This window comes from Talpa europaea, assembly GCF_964194135.1.
Source record: "Talpa europaea genome assembly, chromosome: 3".
NCBI classification, from domain to species: domain Eukaryota; kingdom Metazoa; phylum Chordata; class Mammalia; order Eulipotyphla; family Talpidae; genus Talpa; species Talpa europaea.
Window position 1 is genome coordinate 91,023,439 of NC_140069.1, and position 22,404 is coordinate 91,045,842.

The 22,404-nt window shown below is 34.9% G+C and overlaps 1 protein-coding gene across 1 annotated transcript in view; it reads right to left on the reverse strand.

Annotated features, from left to right (window-relative positions):
* AGMO (alkylglycerol monooxygenase) overlaps positions 1–22,404 on the reverse strand; it is a gene marked incomplete at both ends in the record, with an annotated part of 280,550 nt that overhangs the window by 248,873 nt on the left and 9,273 nt on the right. The window contains one exon of the mRNA XM_084230587.1: positions 20,639–20,790. Within this exon, the coding sequence (XP_084086713.1) occupies positions 20,639–20,790 (152 nt within the window). The remainder of the gene's footprint in view (positions 1–20,638; positions 20,791–22,404) is intronic.

Sequence of the window (22,404 nt, forward strand, 5' to 3'; positions counted from 1 at the left end):
GAAAATAAAACAGGACAAATCAGAGAGAAACTGGATAGCACTTTGAACTAATTCATTCATACATTCACAAATTTCCCCAACATGAAACTGGGGATATAATCATTGTCTCAATTCACTTATTCATTCAGTTCTTTGAGACAACTGAATGGGGTAACTGTTAATCTGAGAGACAACCCTTTAACAAAGAGAGGATGCTAAATATCTACTGTGTCATTTACTGCTCACAACCACCTTGATAGTTGGGTTTAATAATCATGATTTTACAGGTGAAGAAAATAGGTTTAAAGACAGTAAGTAAATTTTTCTTGAGCATATAGTCGCTAACAGAGCAGGGATTTGTGACCAGATTTACTTTATCTGCTGCTTATTGATTTAATGAGTAATATTCATCAAGAATGTTATTATTCAAATATTGCACATGGATAACATTAAAATAAACTTAAAATTACAATAGACACATTTTTGATTTGTACAACATAAATCAGGGAATGCAATGACTATAAATATGTATTAGAATTCAAAAGACAATAGTTATTTTCTTACCCAAGACACTAACTGCAAAAATTATTTCAATGCATCAATTCTAATGTAACCAGGGTAACCTCTCATTCCATCTTCAAATGAGAGTATCAAAATTTGTAACCAGAAAGTTTATAAAGATAATATGAGGGGGGAAACTTGGAACCATTACTCTCCAAAGAGCATTTAATATGTTCTAACCTAGGTATTCTCTGATGGTTTCCCCAGCACCATGTGTTAAAAAGGAAGGCTTTAATCTGTAAAGATGAATTTCAACTTCAAGCCCCCCACCGGTTTTAATGGGAGTGACACAGCTAACATGTCATAACAGACATTGGAAAGGAATCCTGAGTGTCCAATTATTTTAAGTGTTTTTCCTATTCACTGTTGCTCAACTGATCATAGTGGATTTATTTGGCAGTAACACTCTTCTGACACGAACTTCCGGAGGAATTACACCAAAATTCAATCCTGGTTAATGTTGCCTTAAAAATTAAGTATTTCCGTAAGTTTTAAATAGATAACAGTACTTTCTAACAACTGCCTTCTTGGATACAAGTTTATTTCTTAGACAGGATTTTAAAAAACCTGGCAAGAAAAAAATTTCCTTTTCTAGGTAAAATTAAAAAAAAAGTTAAGAGAAAACATCCTGTCATAGAGCCCAGTGAAATATCCTCAACATGAAACTGGAGAAGCAATCATCTTCTAATATTACCTTAACAAATATAAAATACTGAGTTTAATATATATTGATTTAAAAAAGATCATTGAGTTTTAGTACTATAAGTAACCATGTCTTCTTCTCTGAAGTATTTTTTCTAGGATTATCATGTGTTCCAGGTCCTGAATTTTAAAATGTTAATTCTAAAGTTATGACTACTATATGTGGCATCAATCTAGATCTCCAAGTCTGATCTACAGTGGGCACAAACCTCTGGGTTCACTCATACTTCAAAGCAAGTACCTTACTGCTAAACGTTTGTATTTTTTTCATGTACTAATGAAGAGACTAAAGAATGGAATCCTTTCATTATACTCAATATGAGAGATGGTGTCCATTTAAAATAACAAGAGAACAGTCTTTCTTCTTTCTTTTTGTTCTTCTCAAGGTCATCAGGATTTATGTGCAGTATATATGATGGACTATACAATCAAGCTAGACTGAGACACAGACCTGTTATTCATATAAGATAATATAAAGCTAACATGTGTCTGTCTGGTTGAAATGCAGTCAATAATTTAGCAGAATTTATAGATATCTGTGCTTACTCAAACTTACAGCTAAAATTACTCTCTGCTACTTCAACCAAGTGAGCAGATGTTATTTTCATATTATCCAAATGAAAACAAGGACAATGTCACTCTTCTTTCCAATTAATTTCTCCTGTTCTTAAGTAAACAAACATAGGCTTCAGAGATCTACCTGAGCTACAGAATTATAACAGGTCTTGGGTTTTTGTTCCAGGGGATGAGGAGAAGCTGACATTAACATAATAAATGTAACTACTTCTCTAAAACTTAGCTAATGTTAATTCCCCATGCAGTTTTAATTTGAAATATTTTCTGGGAATTCTAATCTCTTCATGATTTTTTTGAAATATTTTTCTTGTTTAAATTATCAGTAACAAAGATAGACTAAGTCCAAATAGACTCTTTATTTCTGTTTTAAAGAATAAAATACAACAGAAATGATTATCAGATGAGTAGTCAGATGACTTTTTAAAGTTTAATAGCTTCAGTATGATATAAAATTCATGATTTTAAGGTGAAGTGTACAACGTACATGGCAAGTTGCCAAAGTCTAGGTTACCACAGTAGCAAACTTACAAAAGAACAGGAAAATACAATTTGGATCTTATAAAGACTAAAACTACCTTTGGAAGGACCATTCATTTTCATTTGAATTATAATTTTTATTAAACTCAAAAGGCAAATTACTAATTTACTTGGAAAGACATTTTGAACTCAGTGATAGAATTTTCCCAAACCTGCGTAATGAACAGTAAGAAGTTTTAGTAACTGAGCATTTACTATGTGACAGGGATCTCATATAAATAATAAAACTTGAGGTATTCTTTAGTACTTTCTTTTTACAGATAAGGAAAGTGAAGCAAAAAGAGGTTAAGAAACTTGCCCAAGTTACACACACTCTAACTAATAGAGCTGGGCTTCAAATGTCAGCAGTACAATTCCACTGTCCATGCTGTTACCAATGTTACACTCACACTCCGATGTGTCCATGATACCCCTGTCCTTGGCAGTCATTTGTCTGCATTCCAGCTATCTCTCTCACTGGGAACTGAGAGACAACCTAGGACAACACTATGCAGTGTGACTGTTAGTGTTCTTGACCTTAATTTACTATTTTCTCCTATACCTTTGTGGGACAAAAACGTAAGTAAACACTTGTTTCTCAAATATTATTTGGTGTTAATAGTTTGCCTTTATCTAACATTAACTCAATATATAGAAACTATTACAGAGCATAGGAAATGTGAATTCAGGTAAAAATGGAAGGAAAAAAATAGAGCCAGGAGATGCCAAAAAGGATGACTTGAGATAAATACATAACAAAAATAGAAAGATCTCTTGTAGTGTGAAGTTGAGACAGCTATTGTAGCACACCCTTCCTCCTAAAGTAAAGGAAAAGCAATTTCCTATAAAATGACTAGAAGGATTATGGTTTCATAAACCAGATCTTCGACCAGGTCAATTAAAAAAAAAAAAGGAATGGACATCAAATTTCAGTCAGATTTATTAAAATGATGCTTTATTTTTAAAAACAAAGAAAATGAACATATTTCAGACATTCAAGGAAAGAAAAATGTGAGTCTAGGATTTTATATGCAGCTAAACTGACTTCCAAGTATATAAGCCAAGGACAAACTGTTTTCAGTACCAAAAAGTCAAAAAATATTGTTCCCAGAGGAGCCTAAGCTTCAGAAAATCATACTGAATGAAGAGACACAGATATAAAGATCAATTGCATGACTATCAGTGCTAACATAATAACAAGAAACACAACAGTATGTTCCCCCATGAAATAAAACAGTACAACTTTTATCTGATTTCATGCCCAAAATCAAACGAATTGTATCCAGCCTTGCAATCCTACCAATAATTCATAGGAATTATTATAGCACTGAGGAATATGTTAAGATATATTACAGGGACACAATCAGTAAAACCTAGAGAGATGCATGTCTAATCATTGCAGTGTGAGGAATTTATTGCAACCTCACTAAAAAAAAACTAATTATGACATTTATGAGACAATAAAAAAATTTAAGCAATAAGCCAGTAGATGATGATACTAAGCAATTTGTTTAAACCATATTTTATCTATGACACTGATCAAGTAGATAGTAAAAGGGGGGGAAGGCTTGTTCATTAGATATTATACTAAAGTATTGGCTGATTAAATGAATGCAATGAAGCAATATCTGAGTCTTTTTTCATACTAATTTTGTAGATATGGATGTGGGTGTGAAAGGGGTAGGATTGGCCACAGGGTAAAGGCTGTTGGAGTGGATGATGGGTCCTATGTATTTACTTTTGCCTTTAAAATGGAAGTGAATTAAAGGGATTTTCAAATAAACAAAAGTTGAGAGAACTTATTACCTGCAGATATATGTTAAAAGTACTTAACAGCAGTTTTCAGGAGGAAAAAAAGATGAGCACACAATAATGCAGGAAAGAGAGGTCCTTGGAAAAGGGAAATCAATGGGTAAATCTAAATGAACAATAAATTTTTAAAATTCTTGTGGGTTGAAATATATGTAGAGCTAAAATGCCTGACAAAAACTGTAAAAAAGATAAGGGAAGAATGAAAGGAAGTATTCTGTGATGCTCGCATTGTCTGGGAAATGGTAAAAACACTACCATTCTCAGCTCTAATGATATAGGATGCAATCTGCCATCTATACAGAAACCTTTTTTGGGATATTAGAGAACATAGTGGGTTGTTTGTTTCTTTTTGTAAATGGTGGAACTACTGAAATACATCTGTTTGAAGCAGATGCTTCTTGCAGTAAAAACCCTCTTTTATCTTGCTAAGATGTCCAGTTATGGGTGACACATATGTAGGGAACTAAAAATGGAGGAGGAGATAAAGAATATGTAATAAGTTGAACCCAACAGGTCCACAAGGGAAGATCTAGACATGCCAAAGAAAGGCCAGCAATAAGATGCCACCATAAGATAGAGACTGTGAACATCCACCCAGCAGACTCTTTTCACTTCTCACCTCTCACCCATAGTAGGATTGATTTAATATGGATTTTTTTTAAGTGAGAGAGCAAACAATTGACCTATTTTTGTCTTATCTCTATTTCTGTCAGTCATGCAAAAATGTTTGAAAATTCAGAATGAAAAGGTATATATACCTAATATCTTTCATTCAAGGAAATGCAATAAAGATTTAGTAAATAATACCTAGATTTAGTAATTTCTTTTAAGAACATGGTTAAATAACAAAAGAAACACTCAATAATGATAAATATTGGAATGCCAACATAATTTAGGTGGAAGCTTCAGATTCTCTGCATGCAGCCACTACCCAAAACTGTGTAGTCCTGAATAGTCTGGCACAAATCACCTCACTGGAGCCTTATGGCAAACTAATAAAGTAAAAAGGGATAGTTTTATTATTTCTAATTTTGAGATGAGTAAAGAAGGCTATAAAGGAATAAATAACTTACCTATGAGCCAATACTACTGAGCAAGAAAAGGAAATGAACATATAAAATTAATAAACAGAATTTACTTAAATTCATATGTAGCACACTCAGAATGACATAGTATATGCTATTTGAATTTACCAATCTTTTGTCCTTGAAAATACAAGTAGCAAATAATATCAATCTCTCTCGTTATAAATAACAATAAAGCTTGGCATTTCTTTTCCACCTGAGAAATATATACACTACAGGTTTACCTACCCATGTAATAAGGCTGACTATATTGGATCAGTGTTTTATATATAGTTCAGTGTTCTCAGACAGTACTTTTTAAGGCCCTTTTTTACCTATATTTTCTCTATATGAAATTGCCTGAATGCCACACTTTCTTACAAGCTGAAGGGTACAATTTCTCATACTTAATATGTCGATTTATTTGCAAGACTTTCTTTGATTTCCTTAAACATTGCAAGCATCATTGTTAAAATCTGTACCTGAAATCTAGGAAAGTGAGTCTCATTTGCCACTGATTTTGCTAAATGTGAAGTGTAATTGCTTGTTTCTTATACACCTGGTTTTCAATGATGAATGCTGGTCACTGCTGTTGAAACAGTGAGGTGTAGACAAGCATCACTATTTTCCCTAAAATGTTGGTTTAGTTTTTGTCAGGTACCTGGAGCATTACTTTAAAATACATTTATGCCTTGAAATAGATGGCTTGAAATGTCTGAGATAAACCTGGCAGTGTACATTTTGGCTGTAACTATCTGTTCGGGCTGGATTTTTATTTACCAATTCTTAGGGACCAGTTTTAGTTTCACCTGTCTTTATTTCCTTCATTTCTCTAATATCAAGACAATCCCCCCCCCATTAAGGCGGGATAAAGAGATGCTTTTATTTCTATTTGATCCTTACCTTTTGAGGTCTCAGCTTTATGATAGCATCTCCATCTTTGGCAGATGCTATCATACCCCCTTTACTTCTACCCTCTTATTCCTGAAGACAACCAAATCACCACTCACTTTCACAGTTGTTTCTTCAGAATTGCCAGATGCCACAAAACAACAATGTTGTGTGGTCTTAATTTTCCGTGTCCTACAGTCTTCAAGTTTTGCCCTGATGAATCCAATATATTATGAAATCTTTTGGAAGCTAGTATGGCAATTTTATATCTCACCCCATAGTTTTAGCTGCCCTCAGAGAAGATATTAGTCCCAGTGATCTGGCTTACTATTCCTAAAGCTGGAACCTCTCAGCAATATTTGACATAGTTGATCATCATCTTCTCCTTGATATAACTTTTTAATTCTCTTTCAGGATTCTCTTCCAGCTTCCTTTTGTGACTTTTCTGCTGCCTTCCATTCTGATTGGCTGGTTCTTTCTAGCACCCCCAAATACAAACAGTGGAATATCACAAGGCTTTCAGAGTATCTTCTCTCTCTAGACTCCTTCCTTTGAATCCCAATTGCTCCTATAACTTCAAATTCCATTAATTTGCACAAGGGTGTGCTCATTCATATCTCCTTTTCCTGGACTGGACCTTTTCCTGGAACTTCATATCCAACTTCCTCTTTGATCTCTCCACTTGGAGTAAATATCTCAACTTTAATGCAACCAAAATAAAATTCACGAACTCCTAGCTCACTAAACTTGTCCCAATTATTTTGACAAGATACTGAGAAGCAAAGATATATTCAAGATTTTCATTGTAATTAAGATTTATTACATACATATATTTTAAAGATTTATTTATTTATATAAGCACTGGGGTAAAAGCCAGAGGCACGGGAAGGTGAGAGAATTCACCAGAGACAGAGCGGGGAGCAGAACAGGCAGAAGGGCTGAAAAACACTGCTGAGGGGAGCAGCGGGCAAAACGAGAGATCTGCTGCGCGGTGTGGGAATCAGCCTGACTGGCCGGGAATTGAACCTGCACTGCAGAGGCTGTGTGGTGCACTGTGCTCAATCCACTGTGCCACAGGGGAGGCCCTACTTATATAGTTGTTAAAATACACATGTACAATTTTATTTCAATGATGGCGTCTGCCAAAAATTCAATACCAAGCAGTTTAATTAATAGTACTCTTCTGGACTAATTCAGAAAGCATTTATAAACACATATAATATGCCAACTAGTACTTGGGATAGATTTTCAAAGATGAGTATGATTCCTATCCTGATGTCCTCACATTCCTATAAAAGGATATTTTCATCCTAGAAATATTTGTGTTAGGATAACCCACCAACTGATGCTTTATACGGACTCCACCTTCACTTCCACTCCAAAGAGATATCATTTACCAAGAACTCCAACTCCCACTTTGCCACTAACCTGACTTTCTGAAAGAAGGAGAGCAGGGGAGGAGCAGCCAGGAAATAAGAACAGAGTTAAGTGTCTGAGCTTGGGTTATAACTGAATACCTCAGTCATGTGTTAACAACAGTTGTTTAAAGAGTACTCCTTTAGAAAAGATTCTGAAGTCATATAGTACTAGTGAGACAAAGCAATTTAATCAATTAGCCCCATCTCCTGTAGTCTGGAATTACGGAATTTTTGGCATGGTCATCATACACATGAATGAATATTCATATATATTCATATATTCATATATATATATACCCTATCTCTGTATATATATATAATACATATGATAACTTTCTGTGTATGCATATAATATATATATAATTAAAAGAACTATATGCTAACCATTAAATAATTATTTCATTTATTCTCACAACAACTGGAGATATATTTATATGTTAATGCACATATTACAAATAAATAGAGACTCAGAAAAATTTAATAATTTATACAAGGTCACAATAATTAATAGACAATAGAGTGAGAATATGAAACAGGTCTATCTGACTTTAAAACTTCTCTACTCCTCTGTATGAATCTATCTCTCTGAAAATGAAGAGTATTTAAAAAGTAGGAAAGGAAATAAATAACTTAGTATATGAGTGTGCAAAAATGCTGTTAACATCTTGATAAAAGAACTGTCATATGCATATCTACTGAATGATAGTGAGGAAAGAAAAGTCACTTCTAGAGGTATATTTTTCAAGACCAACTAAATTAACCCCTTTAGCCAGCATCTCTCTGCTGGTTGAGGAACGGGTATTGGTTGGAATGTACACACTTTATCAGGTATAGGTCAACTTTTGGACAAACTGCTCACTGTTTCCTACCCCACTCATTTCTGCACTGAAATATAAGTAAGGGAAAGAGGGATGCAACATCTATGTTAGCAATGGATCCTGTTCTAGGAAATGGGGGTGGGGGTATCAATTAGTAACATAATGCCTGAACACTTCTTCCAGTTTCTCCACTCTCTTCTTCCCACCACCGTCCATTGAATGAGGAAATTAAAGCCTGTAGAATTAGCTTCTTCCTTAGATACATTTACAAAGAAAGACTTTAAGTTTCTTTTTCAATATGAGGAATCACTTGCTGTCTGTTTATGCTCCTGAGACAACTATAAGGCTTTACCTTCATCCAACACTAGTGAATTTCCACTGATAACTTTCTCTGTATTAAATGTCACCTACTTAATTCATTTTGAATTAACTTTCTATTATGTAAGCAAGTTATCATACTTTTATTTTGTGCATCATTTTTTCTCTCCAGAATTACATGGGATCAGGGAAAGACAGAACCCAACTGACTTCTTTTTGCTCCCTGGTACAGTTGTGTGTTGGAATTTAGCCAAAGAACTGTCAACTGCAAATCCCAGAGCCCTTTAAAACTCCCAAATTAGGATGTGCTTTGTTGTCATTCCCATGGATGTATGTTTTGGCTTCTACGAAGCATGCAAGGCAGGGTAACCATGTAAAACATAAAAGAAAATTTTGCTACATATGAATATCTGAATGAGGGCAGTATCTATACTACACTGGAACATCCCAATATAGAGCTACAATAACTTTCTAAAAGAGAAAAGATTTCTCTTTTAGAGCTTTATATTTTAATATATTATTCATATTCCTTCATAATAATTATGAAATAATTAAGAAATATACTGTATGATATTGTTCTATAGAATTTAGAAGCACAGGAATAATATTGCTATTTTTCTCCAAAGGTATTCCATGGCTTAAGATAACTCAGAATAAACATTATTCTGTTCATATTTATGCAAGGATTTTATGAGGATGTTTGCAGTACTATCTAAGATGAACAAATTCCCAGGTATAGATGAATAACTATTTGCAGTTTGCTTTCATTTTATGGCAAAAATAAATGCATTAAAATACACATTGAAGATAATAAAGCAATAATCATCATATTCTGAGTCTTCAATTGATTAAATTAAGTTTATGGGCTTTTGAACTGCTTTTTTTTTTTACAGATATAAGGATTATTTTAAGCATTGCTAAGCAGTATAAAGAGAAGAAAATGTATTTGTTACTTTGAAAATCTTCAGAAATCAAACTATAGTTGATAGCTGAGTTATGTGTTTATTATTTACAACTTCCTGTAAAGATATAGGTATTGCATTCTTTTGTCTTTTAAAATGTAACCTTATATGTCTGTTGAGCACACATCTGGACATTCAACCCAAGTCATCATTTCATTCTAATGTCCAAAAACTGTCAGTTACTTCTGCTGAGACTCAGCCCTTGGGAAAACTGAAAAGTTACATCCTTCTTTTGTCCAGGTTTTATAAACTCTTCTTTACCTTTTTCCCCAGGATATCAGTAAGTATAAAAATAAGCAGTCTGAATTCCTTCTGGCTCTGGAGAAAGGGGCACAGGAGAATGAGGAGCATGTGTTCCATTAACATTTGCTTTTACAGAATAAAGAACAAAGTCTGCATATGAAAGAACAGACTTTGGCTATTCAGTTAATAAAAAAAGCACATATTTTTTACAACATAAATACAATTTGAATGCATGAAGGAGGAAACTTGAGCACCAGTGAGGAAGATCTCTATTTTCAAAGAAAAGTATCTCATACTTCATAATTACAAATCTCAATTCATTAAGGAAATATGATGATTTTGAATGGGTGTACACGCAATATTGTTACAGAATTCATAAAAGGGGAGGAACATCGCAGTGGAGTGTATGGGCATCATTTCTGCCTCCTCCACTAACATGTAGAAGATACCTTGGAATACAATTCCAAGCAAGCTGTGAACTGGACTTCCTAAATGGGAAGCTGGGTAGAGCAAAGTGTATATATAAACATAGATGAAATGAAGTAAATAGGGTGATGTGTGAAGGAGAAATATGTGAAGGTGAGAGACTTGGAGAGACATGGGAGGCTTCTCCTGGTCCATGACAAAGACAATGGCAGCTGTTATCCTTATTACCCTTAAGTGGTTTTACATATGTAGTAGGAAAATAAGTTAGGAAATTAATCAAGGTCCAAAACTTGTGTTCAGATTAATTACTTTAACTTTTGTACTAAATTTATAATTTTTACAAACATGGAAAAGTGTAATACTTTAAAAAGCTTTAGCAATAAAAGCATAAGAAAATATGGAGCACTTCAGTATAGCCATTCATTTAAATTAGCATGAGAATACACAGTATGGTTCTATGAGGTATCACAATGCATTCCTTATTCAAGCTTGCTAACTTTATCAAAATGAAGGTATTATAACTCCCATTTTAGAAATGAGGAAATTGAACTTCAGAAAGATCACATGCATTAGAAACCAAATGTCATTGCCTCAAGCACACCTGTCAATTTTTACTACTAAACACTGCCTTTTCCTTGAATCAATGCAGCAATTCTGTATATGCTCATGGAAAGAACATTATTGTTTTCTCATTCAACTAGGTTATGGCTGAAATATTCCCACCCTCCAACCTATTCATAGGTTGAAGTCCTAACTCCTGGTACCTCACTAAGTGACCATTTTGGGAAAGCAAGAAAGCAAATCTTTAAAGAGATAATTTACTTAAAAGATCATTAAGGAGGGTCCTGTTCCAATATGTTGTTCTTATAAAAGAGATTATCACAACATAGACACATACAGAAGGAAGAGCATATGAAGACACAGGGAAAAGGTCTTTCATAAGCCTGGGAGAGAAGCCTTAAAGAATCCCACTTTACAGATATCTTGATCTCAGACTTCTATAAAACACAATAGTAAGGGAAAAAACATATTTTCTTAGCCCTTGAGGCAGACAATTTCCCCCCAAAATTCAAGACAATTTACCCAACACTAAGACAATCAATCTGGGTCGAAATAAATGAATAGAGAAGACCAGTATCTTCTAAAGTTGGGACTAAGTGATAAGGATGGCCAACACTATAGAGTCCACTTTCCTTTCTTTTTTTTGTTTTTTAAAGATTTATTTATTTATTTATACAAGCACTGGGTACAGTCAGAAGCGCAGGAGGGTGAGAGAATTCACCAGAGCCAGAGGGGAGAGCAGAGCAGGCAGACCGACAAGGTACACTGCTGAGGGGAGCAGCAGGTGCGGCAGGAGAGGTCTGCGTGCCATGGGGGACCCTCACCCAGTGGCCGGGGATCAAACCAGCGCTTCGGAGGCTGTGGGCAGCTTCACAACCCAGCGCTCAACAGCTGCACCACCAGAGAAACCCCCACTTTCCTTTCTTTCCTATACAGTCTTCCTTCACTCAACATTTAAAGATATCATCTCTTCAGCACTAACTGTCCTTCTCAGGTGATGGTAGCACATGTTAATAAAAAGGTTTCCTCTGTGGAAACAATCTTGTGGTATAGAGTTTGGCTTTCTGAGTGTGAACATTAACACAAAGGCAGAACTGTAGGGGAACAAAGACCCACCACCCCAAAATAAGTCTTTATAGCAAAATTTGATTTCAGTGGGAAAATCTGAAGATTGGGGGAGGGTGCTTTTGATGTTATATCTGAACTATTTAAGATTGTATCTTAAGCCATGTGGGTGAGTTATTCAGTTATGGGGGTTCTTTTCAATGTATACAGGTGGCATATAGGTTATTATTAAAATTCTATATGACTTTTTCTCCTAAAACATTAAATGTTTCAAGTCATAAAGATATTTCTAATAATAAATGCCATAAAAGCAATTCATTATATTGGAAATATTTTAGACTTTATTCTTTGAGTTGTCTTTTTCACTGAGCTATTTAGCATGGTAGAATTAAATTCAGCCACAAATATACATTTTTAATAAATGTAAGAGGATAGAATTCCACTTGACTTGCGTTTTTGACATCTAAAATGGCTGTTCTCGGGCCTGCCCTGGTGGCGCAGGCAGTTGAGCTCAGCGCTGTGAAGTTGTCCACAGCCTCTGCAGCACCGGTTTGATCACGGCCAGCCAGCAAGGGTCCCACAACATGGCGCAGCAGACCTCACCTGTTTTGCCTGCTGCTCCCCTCAGCAGTGTATTTCGTCAATCTGCCTGTTCTGTTCCCCGCTCAGGCTCCAGTGGATCCTCTCACCCTCCTGAGCATCTGGCCTGTACCCAGGTTCTTGTATAAATAAATACAATCTTTAAAAGTAAATAAATACAATGGCTGTTCTCAAATATTTTATTTGATAATATAAATTTAGATAATATGCACTCAGTGAGAGAGACTAATTCAAATTGCCCCTTGAGACAAAATTACTTGAGACAAAAGCAGTTAATTGCCCCCTGAGACAAAATTACTTGAGACAAAAGCAGTTATCCCATATATCTAAGTGAACATTGTTCCAGTATAATCCTAACGGTAACCTGAAACTTAAGTTATTCCTTTGGTGTCCATTTCAAATTTTTCATAGAAGTCTCCATCTTGCTTTCTTAGAGTTGGAATATTCACTCATCATTAATTCACTCATTTATATTTATGTAATTCTTTCATTCTCAAACATTTTTCAGTTAAACAAAACTAGGAGGTAAATAAATTCAAAATCTATCTATAACAAAGAAGTTAAGCCCAAATTTAAGTCTGTGATAAATAGTTGCACACACTCTTATACATTGTCAGGGAAGAAAGGAAATCATCCTATACCTCTCTGTGTTTGTCTAAGCTGGCAAATAATCAAACAAGTTTCAGACAGACTGATAACAGCAAAAGTCACAGAGGAGTATAACAACAGCATGTATGCCTCCTGTATATGTGGAAGACCCAGTATTACTAAGTCACCCACAAGGCTTTAGATGTCGTCGTATATAGTTTAACTAGGACAAGGGGATGGCTAAGTTTGGGTGTTGTTTTTTTTTTAAGATTTATTTATTTTTGCATACAAGAACTGGGGTATAGGCCAGGGCTGTGGGGGTTAAAGGATTAACCAGAGACAGAGTGGGGAACAGAAAAGGCAGATCGAGTGAAATGCACTGCTGAGGGGAGCAGTAGGCAAGTCAGGAAAGGTCTGCTGGATCATGCAGGTAGCTCCCTGGCTGTGGATCAAATTTGTGCTGCAGTGGCTGTGGAAAGCTTCATAGGTATGTCTTAACCCCTTGTGCCACCTGAGTGTTTAATGATAAACTACTATCCTTTCTTCTCCCCTCTCTCTCTTCCCTAATCCTATCAAAGTTATTTCACTCTATGTAACTTCTTTGCCTTTGTGTACATAGATGGACCCCTTTGGAGCATGAAATTTTGGGGGGTCCCTATATACTCTTCAGTCACACACTAACATAGCCATCCTCAAATTCTCTGAACTATTCCTGTAAACATTTCCACACTTTCATGTTAATTTTCCAATACAGACTGCTAGAGATTCCTGGAATTTTTATTTTTTATTTCCAATTGTATGATTTCCCTGTTTGATATCTCTATAGTTTTAATCACCCTGAAGAGAGCAAGATCTTTGTTTCAAATGTGCTTCCCATATATTATCTATACATAGACAGTTAAGTGTTGGAGTGGCCCAATGCACTCAAGTTCTACATTCCTCAGGCCCTCAGGTGGCCTGTGAGGTCTCATGGGCTGGGTACACACCACAAGGATGATGGGTCACCATCACCTCACTACCAGATACTGCCTAGGCCAAAGGTTGGGTGAGGGTACCTGAGCAGCACTAGGTCTGAACCTAGGATTCTGTACTCAGGCCTAACATCCTGAGTACAGGGAAGGTGACAGAGCTGAGCGGCCATTTTAGAAGATTTTAACGGGACAATGCATGATGACTTCTCTTTGTGTTGTCAGAATCCCCCACTAAGCAGTAGAGGTCTGCCCTACCTTGCTCCCCCAGTGGTGGCAGGACTTGGTAAGACCTTGCCCAGGGTGCTGTTGACCTTGACTTCTGACAAAGTAGGGCTTGCCATACCCTGCTGCTCCTGTAACAGCAGCTCCAGTTTGCAACACCCTACTGAAGTATCTGGGCATCTCACTTTCCCTCCACTCTGTTGGTTTGAACAAATAATCTTTTTGTTTTTTTTTTTCTGCACCAAAGGCCCTCATGTTTGCATTTGTGGTGGTAGGTGGCCGGACACAGAACTGGTAAGAGAGGCTCTGACCCAGAGTTTTTAGACTCTTTGCCTGGTAACAGAAGAACACCAAAAGAAATTTAGACTGTGGTTTTAAGGATGATTGCAGCTGTCAGTGATAGGAATAAGTTATTTTTAGAGACAAGCTTCCTCAAATGGTATTCTCAGGGGAAATACTAGTAGTATTTCACTATACATACATTATAAGTGCACCTATATACAAATTAACATTAAAATTAAGATACTTAAAATTAAACATTAGACATAAGGCAGTACCTATCATTGAAATGAACTCAGTAGAAAGTTATGATGAGATTCAGTAGAAAGTTATGATGAGAAACTGGAGATCATATACAAACTGATGGGAATTCTGAGACTGCCTTTGTGTATGTTTTGAATAATGACTATTCCAAGGGCTGAGAGAATGTAAGAAATCATGAGGAAAGCTAAGAAGAATGGCTGTGACTAAGGCAAATACACAGTGGATTTACCCTCACTGATCCTGTAAGAATACAATTGACCCACATTTTTTAGCAAGGTACAATATATTGCAAATAGTTACAAATATATTTGGTATATTTTAGCACTTAAAAAAAGAAATACATAGTTAGCTTAACACAAATCATCTATTTTTCAATAGGTGGCACCATCCAAAATAAGAAAAAAAAAATTTCTAATCAATACATCTGCTTATTTTCTCTGCTTACACAATGAAGATAATTAGGAGGATCAAAATGCAACTGTTAAAAAATCAGAAAGAAAGTAATAAAGTTCAGTAACATACAAAGATAATCACTTCATCAAGTTGTAGGAATAAATGTAACAAATTACACAAAAATTGGGCATTCTCTTTGCTTAGATACAAAAAGATGAATAAAAATGAACTCATCAATTTACTTGTTCAGTAAAAGATTTAGAACTTGAGGGTATTTTATAGATTGCTCAGTATAACAATTTTACAAATGTTTGTCTTTTTTTCCAGAACTGAACTAAATTGTGTTGTAGTCTCAAAGTGTAATCACTGCTTCCGAATGGAAGATTTAAATGTGCAGTCAGGTGAACTTTGATTTACAATCCTATAGGAGAGACTGACTGTATCAGTCAGGGTCTAGTTGGGATACAGAAACCACACCAGTAATTAGAATAAGAAAAAAGTTAATATAAAAATTATTAACTAGTAAAAAGGTGATTAACTACTAAAAGAGATAAGCAAGGAATAATTCAGTAGTATAGAAGTAGCAACTGCAGAACATAGTCATTCATACACAGCTGACAGAGATGAACAGGGAAGTACTTAAAATTTTGAAGAGTGCTTCCCCCTACACCCTCACCAACAAGACTAAGTGTCAGACATCTTTGGAGAGAGTTTAGCTGAAACAAAAAATTACTGGTGACAGAGAGAATATGATGGAATATGATGGTGTCAGAAGGCATGGACTACAGAAAGTCCTCTGGTGTGGTCCCTTGGAGGGCAATAGATCTTACCATAGGAGTGGTCTACAGCTAATCCATGAGGTAAACAGTACAAAGGTATCTGCATACCAGTCTGCTAAGTCCACATAGAAAAAGACACCCTAGAAAATGGAAGCAAAGCCCCTTCTTGTTCTGACTTTGCCATATCCCTCCAGCTTATAAGTTGTCAAGGCCAAAGATCTAGTCAGAAAATGGCCCTTTTCTGGTAGTACAAGAAAGAGCAAAGAAGGATTTTGGAAATGAGAGGCAATAAAATTAATAATTGGCACACTAGTACTTTCTTGGTATGGAAACCAACAAGTAAAATCTGCATAAACCAGTATGTTTTTACTTATAATCACAAATGTTGTCTTCTTGGCTCCTATTTGTATACTTATTCACTTTGACTTCAAACTATTATATCATTTTGACATCAAATGATTCACCAAGAAATCACTTTGTTTATAGTGGTATAGGAAAAGTACATAAACTTTTAATCTTATGAACTTTAAAACTCAATAAATTTTATGAATATATACTCATAACCACCATTCAAGATAAGATAAAGTCTACTAAATTTAAATGAAGAAAAAAATTAACAAACCAACAAAAAAAGGGGCAGAATATCTGAACAGTTAGTTTTCCAATGAGGATATGCAGAGGGCCAACAGATATGAAAAAATGCTCATCATCACGTCTAATAAGGAAGTGCAAATCAAAACCACATGAGATGTCATGTCACACCTGTGAGAGTGGCATATATCAAAAAGACTCCACGGTGTGGGAAATGTGGGAAAGGATGTGGAGAATGAAAAACCCTGATATATCATTGGTGGGAATGCAAACTGGTGCAGCCATTGTGGAAAGTAATCATTATTTTTCTTTAAAAAGGAAAAATGGAAGTATCATACCATCTGATAATCCCACTTCTGAGCATCTATCTGAAGAACACAAAAACATCAACTGGAAAAGTTACATGGTCTTCTATGTTCATTGCAGCATTATTTATAATAGCTAAGATATGAAACAAACTAAGTGTCCGCTAATAGATGATTGGAGAAATGATTGATGTGTGTGTGTGTGTACACAATGGACAACTATTTAGCTATTAGCAAACATGAAATTCTGTTCTTTACAGCAAAATGGAAGGACACTGAAAGGAATATGCCAGAGAGATCAAGTCAAAAATTGGATAATTTCACATACATGGGAAATATAAAGAAACAAAGCAGATGAACTAACAAAGTAAATTAAAAATAGTTTGTGGGCATAGATTATCTGATAGAGCAACTAGAGGTAAAGAGGGTGGGGTGGGAGAAAGGGTAGAGGGGTTACAAAGAATGGTGGTTGATTATTATGGTTTTGCCTTTTTGCAATACATACATACATAAATAAGTAAATTTCCAGATTTGGGTAAGATACTGTGGCTATCAAAATGTCAGTCAAAAATCAGTGTGTTTTAAAATTTTTTTAAATAAATAAATGTAAATGACTCTGGGAGAGCCAGACTACTGCATGCTCCTGCCATCCAGTAATCACCTACAGTTCAAATGTTCCCTTAAAAAATATTTACTCATTCCCTTATACGTTTAATATAAACAGTAAATTATGTAGTAAAATAAGGCATCCTTTTGCAATGAAGACAAAGTATGCAAGAAATAACTTTTAATTAGACCTATTTAAGTTTATCATTCTACATAGCTTTTTAAGTTATCAAAGTGCACGCTATATAAATTACTGTGCTACTCTTGTTTATGTGTAAGACAATAATTAGCAATTTTTTTCTTTATTCCAGAGAAAAAGGGGATAAAATAGAAAGAACACAGAGCCTCAAGAACCCCTGTCTTTTTGCAAAGCAACAGAGATGGATTCATGTTTTTGAGGATAAATGCTTTTCTACTAATTACAAACTGCCCCCTTTGAGAAAATTTCGCACGTATGTAAAACATACAAAAAACAACAAATCTCACAATAATTAGGGTTACTAAAGAACTAATTTAAATACATGTAATATAGTTTCTTCAAAATTCATATATAACATATTTAACAAATAAAAACATAATATATTAACAAATATGGAAAATATTATATCAGTTTATTGCAAATAGTGTAAAAAAAGAAACATACTAAGTAGGAATATAAAGATTTTTTTCTTATTATATTTTAAGATGACATTTGGCTTTTAGAACTTTTCAAAGTTTTTAGGTGAGTACATTTAACCAATTAATCAGTATAGGCTTAATAAACCAAGGGACTCAAGAAATTTGATACTGTAGGTTTTCTTATCCTTGTATATTCTAGATTTTTTAAAAACATTTTAATATTTTACATTATCTTACAAAATTTAAATATTGAATGTTAGATTAAAAGGTTGACACATTCAGCTTTATAATTTATTTTTTCCTAGTAGCTTTCCATCAAAAGTCGTAAGTCTTTGAAATTATGATTGGCTCCATAGCCCGAAGGTGGTGAGTGTTTTTCCAGAAGGTTTTCAGATTTTTTTTAATGCTTGCCTCTACTGGATTTGGCTCAAAATTTTCTAATGGGAAGCATACTTTAAACAGCCTGATTCCATGTTTTTAATATGTTATTTTACTTTATTGCTCTTTCCTAACTGAGAGCACTTACAATCCACATATTTTTTAAAAGTTTTATATTTGGTAATATTTTGTTGGTTCTTTGTTTCCTGTTATAATGGGCTTTCAAAGATTAAGCGAATTTGCAGATTTCCCAAACAAACACATCTGTACAGGACAGTGTGATATTAGAAGGTCTCTGAAATTAAGTAATACAATGTAAGTGCTTTTTGCATTACCTATGTGTTGCACAGAAAATAAGGAAGATTGCCAATGGTGTATTTTAGGGGAGGAAACTCTATTTTGAAGTAAAATGCAAAGTATACAATATGACCATATTTATTCTTCATCATGTTCGATTTGGGAGTATCCTCTTGTACTTATACACAAGGAAATGATGTCAGGAGCTGAACCATTATGTCAAAGACAAAGGTTATCACAAACAAAATAAATAACTTTTTTCTAATTTACATGTTCACTTCAATTTTTAAAAGAATCTAAACTTTGTATTTTCATTGAATATATATATATATATATATATAAAGTGTTTAATAAAAACAATGCTGGCTTTATATAGCCTCCTTAAGCATAATGTATGTTGATGCTACTGCTGTTTCCTTCACCCTTCTTAGGAAGGATATTTGCTCACACATACTCCTCCACACATGCTCAGTTATTCACCCTGAGGTCTCTTCTTTCCATCTCCCATCTATTTATTATTATTCCAGGTTTCTTCCTTTTCCTTCCTTCCTCCCCACCCACTCAACCCAAACACCCACTGCGATCCTGTGTTCTGCTCCTTAGTAGCTTTTTTTTTTAAAATTAGCACTTTCCCCCATTTCCCTTCGGAAATACATTTTGCATGCCTTGTCTCTCCTTAGGGATCATTTGCTCACCTTAGCTCTATAATAATTCTCCAACCTTTATTTATCCCTACAGAGATTTAGTCTGTTTCCTTCTCTTCCATTTCCTTTTGCAAAACGAAACATTACTTGGAAGGTGCAGCCAAGAATCCCAAAGAGTAAATTCAGTGAACCAATGAACAAGTGCAGTAAGAGAGTTTTGTATTAGATAAGAAATTTTGCAAAACAATAGTCAACACTGAGGTGCATTTTGGTGAATGCCTAGCTGGTTGCATTTTCATTTGCTAACGTGGACATAGTGCCAAGAACTTGAATTGAACTCAGGTACAACAGCACACTAGACTGTGGATCCCATGCTGTTACAGAATTCTTATAAATGATCATGAATAATGGCGCTGTGAAGTTTGACAGTGTGTATAGGGTCTGTAGACTCTACCACTATATTGAAAGGCAATATATTAAAAAGTAATGTGACAGCCATCAATTTTTAAACATTTTTAAAATAGAGACATAGGGTATCAAAAATGTACTTCTAATACTTTTACATTCTTTTCAAAAATGACTTCAGATTGTTTCTGTTTCAATGTACTATAGTAGAGGATTATGGGTGCTTTGGTGGTGAGTGTGGTGTGTTAATATACACCTGAAAGATGGAAACCTATATCCCTGAATCATATACAGTGTGGTAAATTAGTATGACTGTAATAAATATAACACAGTGAAAATATAAATTCATGATCATAAACTTTAAAAATAAATTGCACAGTAATCTTTTATTCCTAATTCACATGCTGTGAAATGAATTGTTATTCATTCAGTATTTACTGAACTTGTACTATGTAACAAAAACATTTCAACAAAAATTAGCAATAAAGCCTGGACTTAAAACTTATCATGAGGGCCTCCCCTGGTGGCGCAGTTGTTGAGCGCTGGGCTGCAAAGCTGCCTGCAGCCTCTGCAGTGACAGTTCGATCCCCAGCCACTGGCGAGAGTCCCACATGGTGCGACAGACCTCTCCTGCCATGCCTGCTGCTCCCCTCAGCAGTGTATTTTGTCAGTCTGCCTGTTCTGTTCCCCCCTCTGGCTCTGGTGAATTCTCTCACCCTCCTGCACTTCAGACTATACCCAGTGCTTGTATAAATAAATAAATAAATATTAAAAAAAAAAACTTACCATGAGCCATGCGATGGAACCAGTAGTAGCCAAAATCAACTCCAAGGAAGGTTATATACCAAGTCCATGCAGAATCCCAAGGCAAACTGATGAGCCTATAGTTCTCCCAGACATAAACATAACTGGTCAGTTCAATACTCCTGAAAAACAAGCTGGAAAAATAAAATTCACAAAAAATGATTATGCCACAATTTAGATTCCATTTTAAAATCATCAAATTACATGCAAAAATAAGATTTTGTTCTCCTTATTCTTTTTTTCTTGTTGCTTTATCATGCCTTTCAAGTGGTGTGACTTCCTTGGTATTCAAATGAGTCACAGGATGCTTCTTTTTATTTCATTGGCATCATGGACACAAGTTCTTTCTTTAAAATGCCATTCCTGGCCTCCCTGGTGGCACAAGGGGTTAAAGCACCACGCTATGAAGCAATCCACACTCAGGGAGCAATCCACATGGCATGGTAGACCTCTCCTGTCTCGCTCACTGCTGACCTCAGCAGTGTATTTCAGTCAATCTGCCTGTTCTCTTCCCACTCTGTCTCTGGTGAATCCTCTCACACCCCCGCATCTCTGGCCTGCACCCCAGCTCTTGTATGCATAAATAAATCTTAAAAAAAAAAAAATGCCAGTCTTTTGTTGTATTTTAAAATACCTTTCAAGAACTCATACAACATAAATATGAAAAAACAGTGACTTTTCTGTGATTGTTATTTCTAAATCTTAATGAAGAACACAGTAAGGGTGCTTTTCAAAGGAAATTTAAAAGGCAGAAAATTTTAAATAGCATAAAGGAGAGTGCAAACTGCCTAAATGGAAAAAAAGCCTTAAAATATATTGAATCCATAAAATTTGCCTTTAGATTAAAGTTGCATCTGTTTAACTATTCTCTCTTCCTTGTTACTCCTTTTCTTATGGTCTCCTTCTCTCTGTGTGTGCTTCAGATGGGATATATTGGATCACCTATTAGATCTCATAGCACTTCAATTATTTCTTGTGGTAACAAAAGCTACATTTCTCAAGAGATAAAGAGTACTCTTCACTTAGAAATAAAGTATGCAAACACAGTTAAAACAAACAACTGTTTTTCAAACCCAGACACTAGAAGGTGTTTTGCCACTTACCAAACTTCAGTAGTTTTTTTTTCAAAAATTTCCGAACACATAAAATTGTACTTCAATTTTATAGAGTGTAGTCTGTTTTCTTTTACATTTTCTGTGATCAAATTTAAGCTCAGACTAAACACAATAGCTTTTATCATAAATTTGATTGAATTGTCTTTTATGTTTATTTTAACATGTAAAATGAACTGATCATCCTAACTAATATTTATTTATAAAACACAAATAACTGTATTGTTCTAATTCTGAGGAAGTTCTTAAGGAGTTTAAATGAAAGTTAAATGAAAGGTAAATGAAAGTTAAAGAGCTTAAATTGGTATATTATTAAAATTCATCATTTTAATAGTGCTGCTCTCCTACAGTAAAGTATTTCTAGGAAACATTTCATAAGCTGAAATGCCATAAAAACCAAGAAACAATCAGCATTAATTTATAGGAAATGAAACTTTTGAGCATTTCTAGGCCCCCAAAATAACCTATCAAACCATAACAAATAACAAACAGTAAAGGAAACTGGCATGATGAATACACAGTCTGTATGAGCACTCAGTGAAGCTCAGGGGTGCACACTTGCTGCTTAAGATGCGCTGCTGCCTCTCAAATGGCTGCCGCAAAACATGCTGAAAACCATCTTCACTCTTTGCTCTA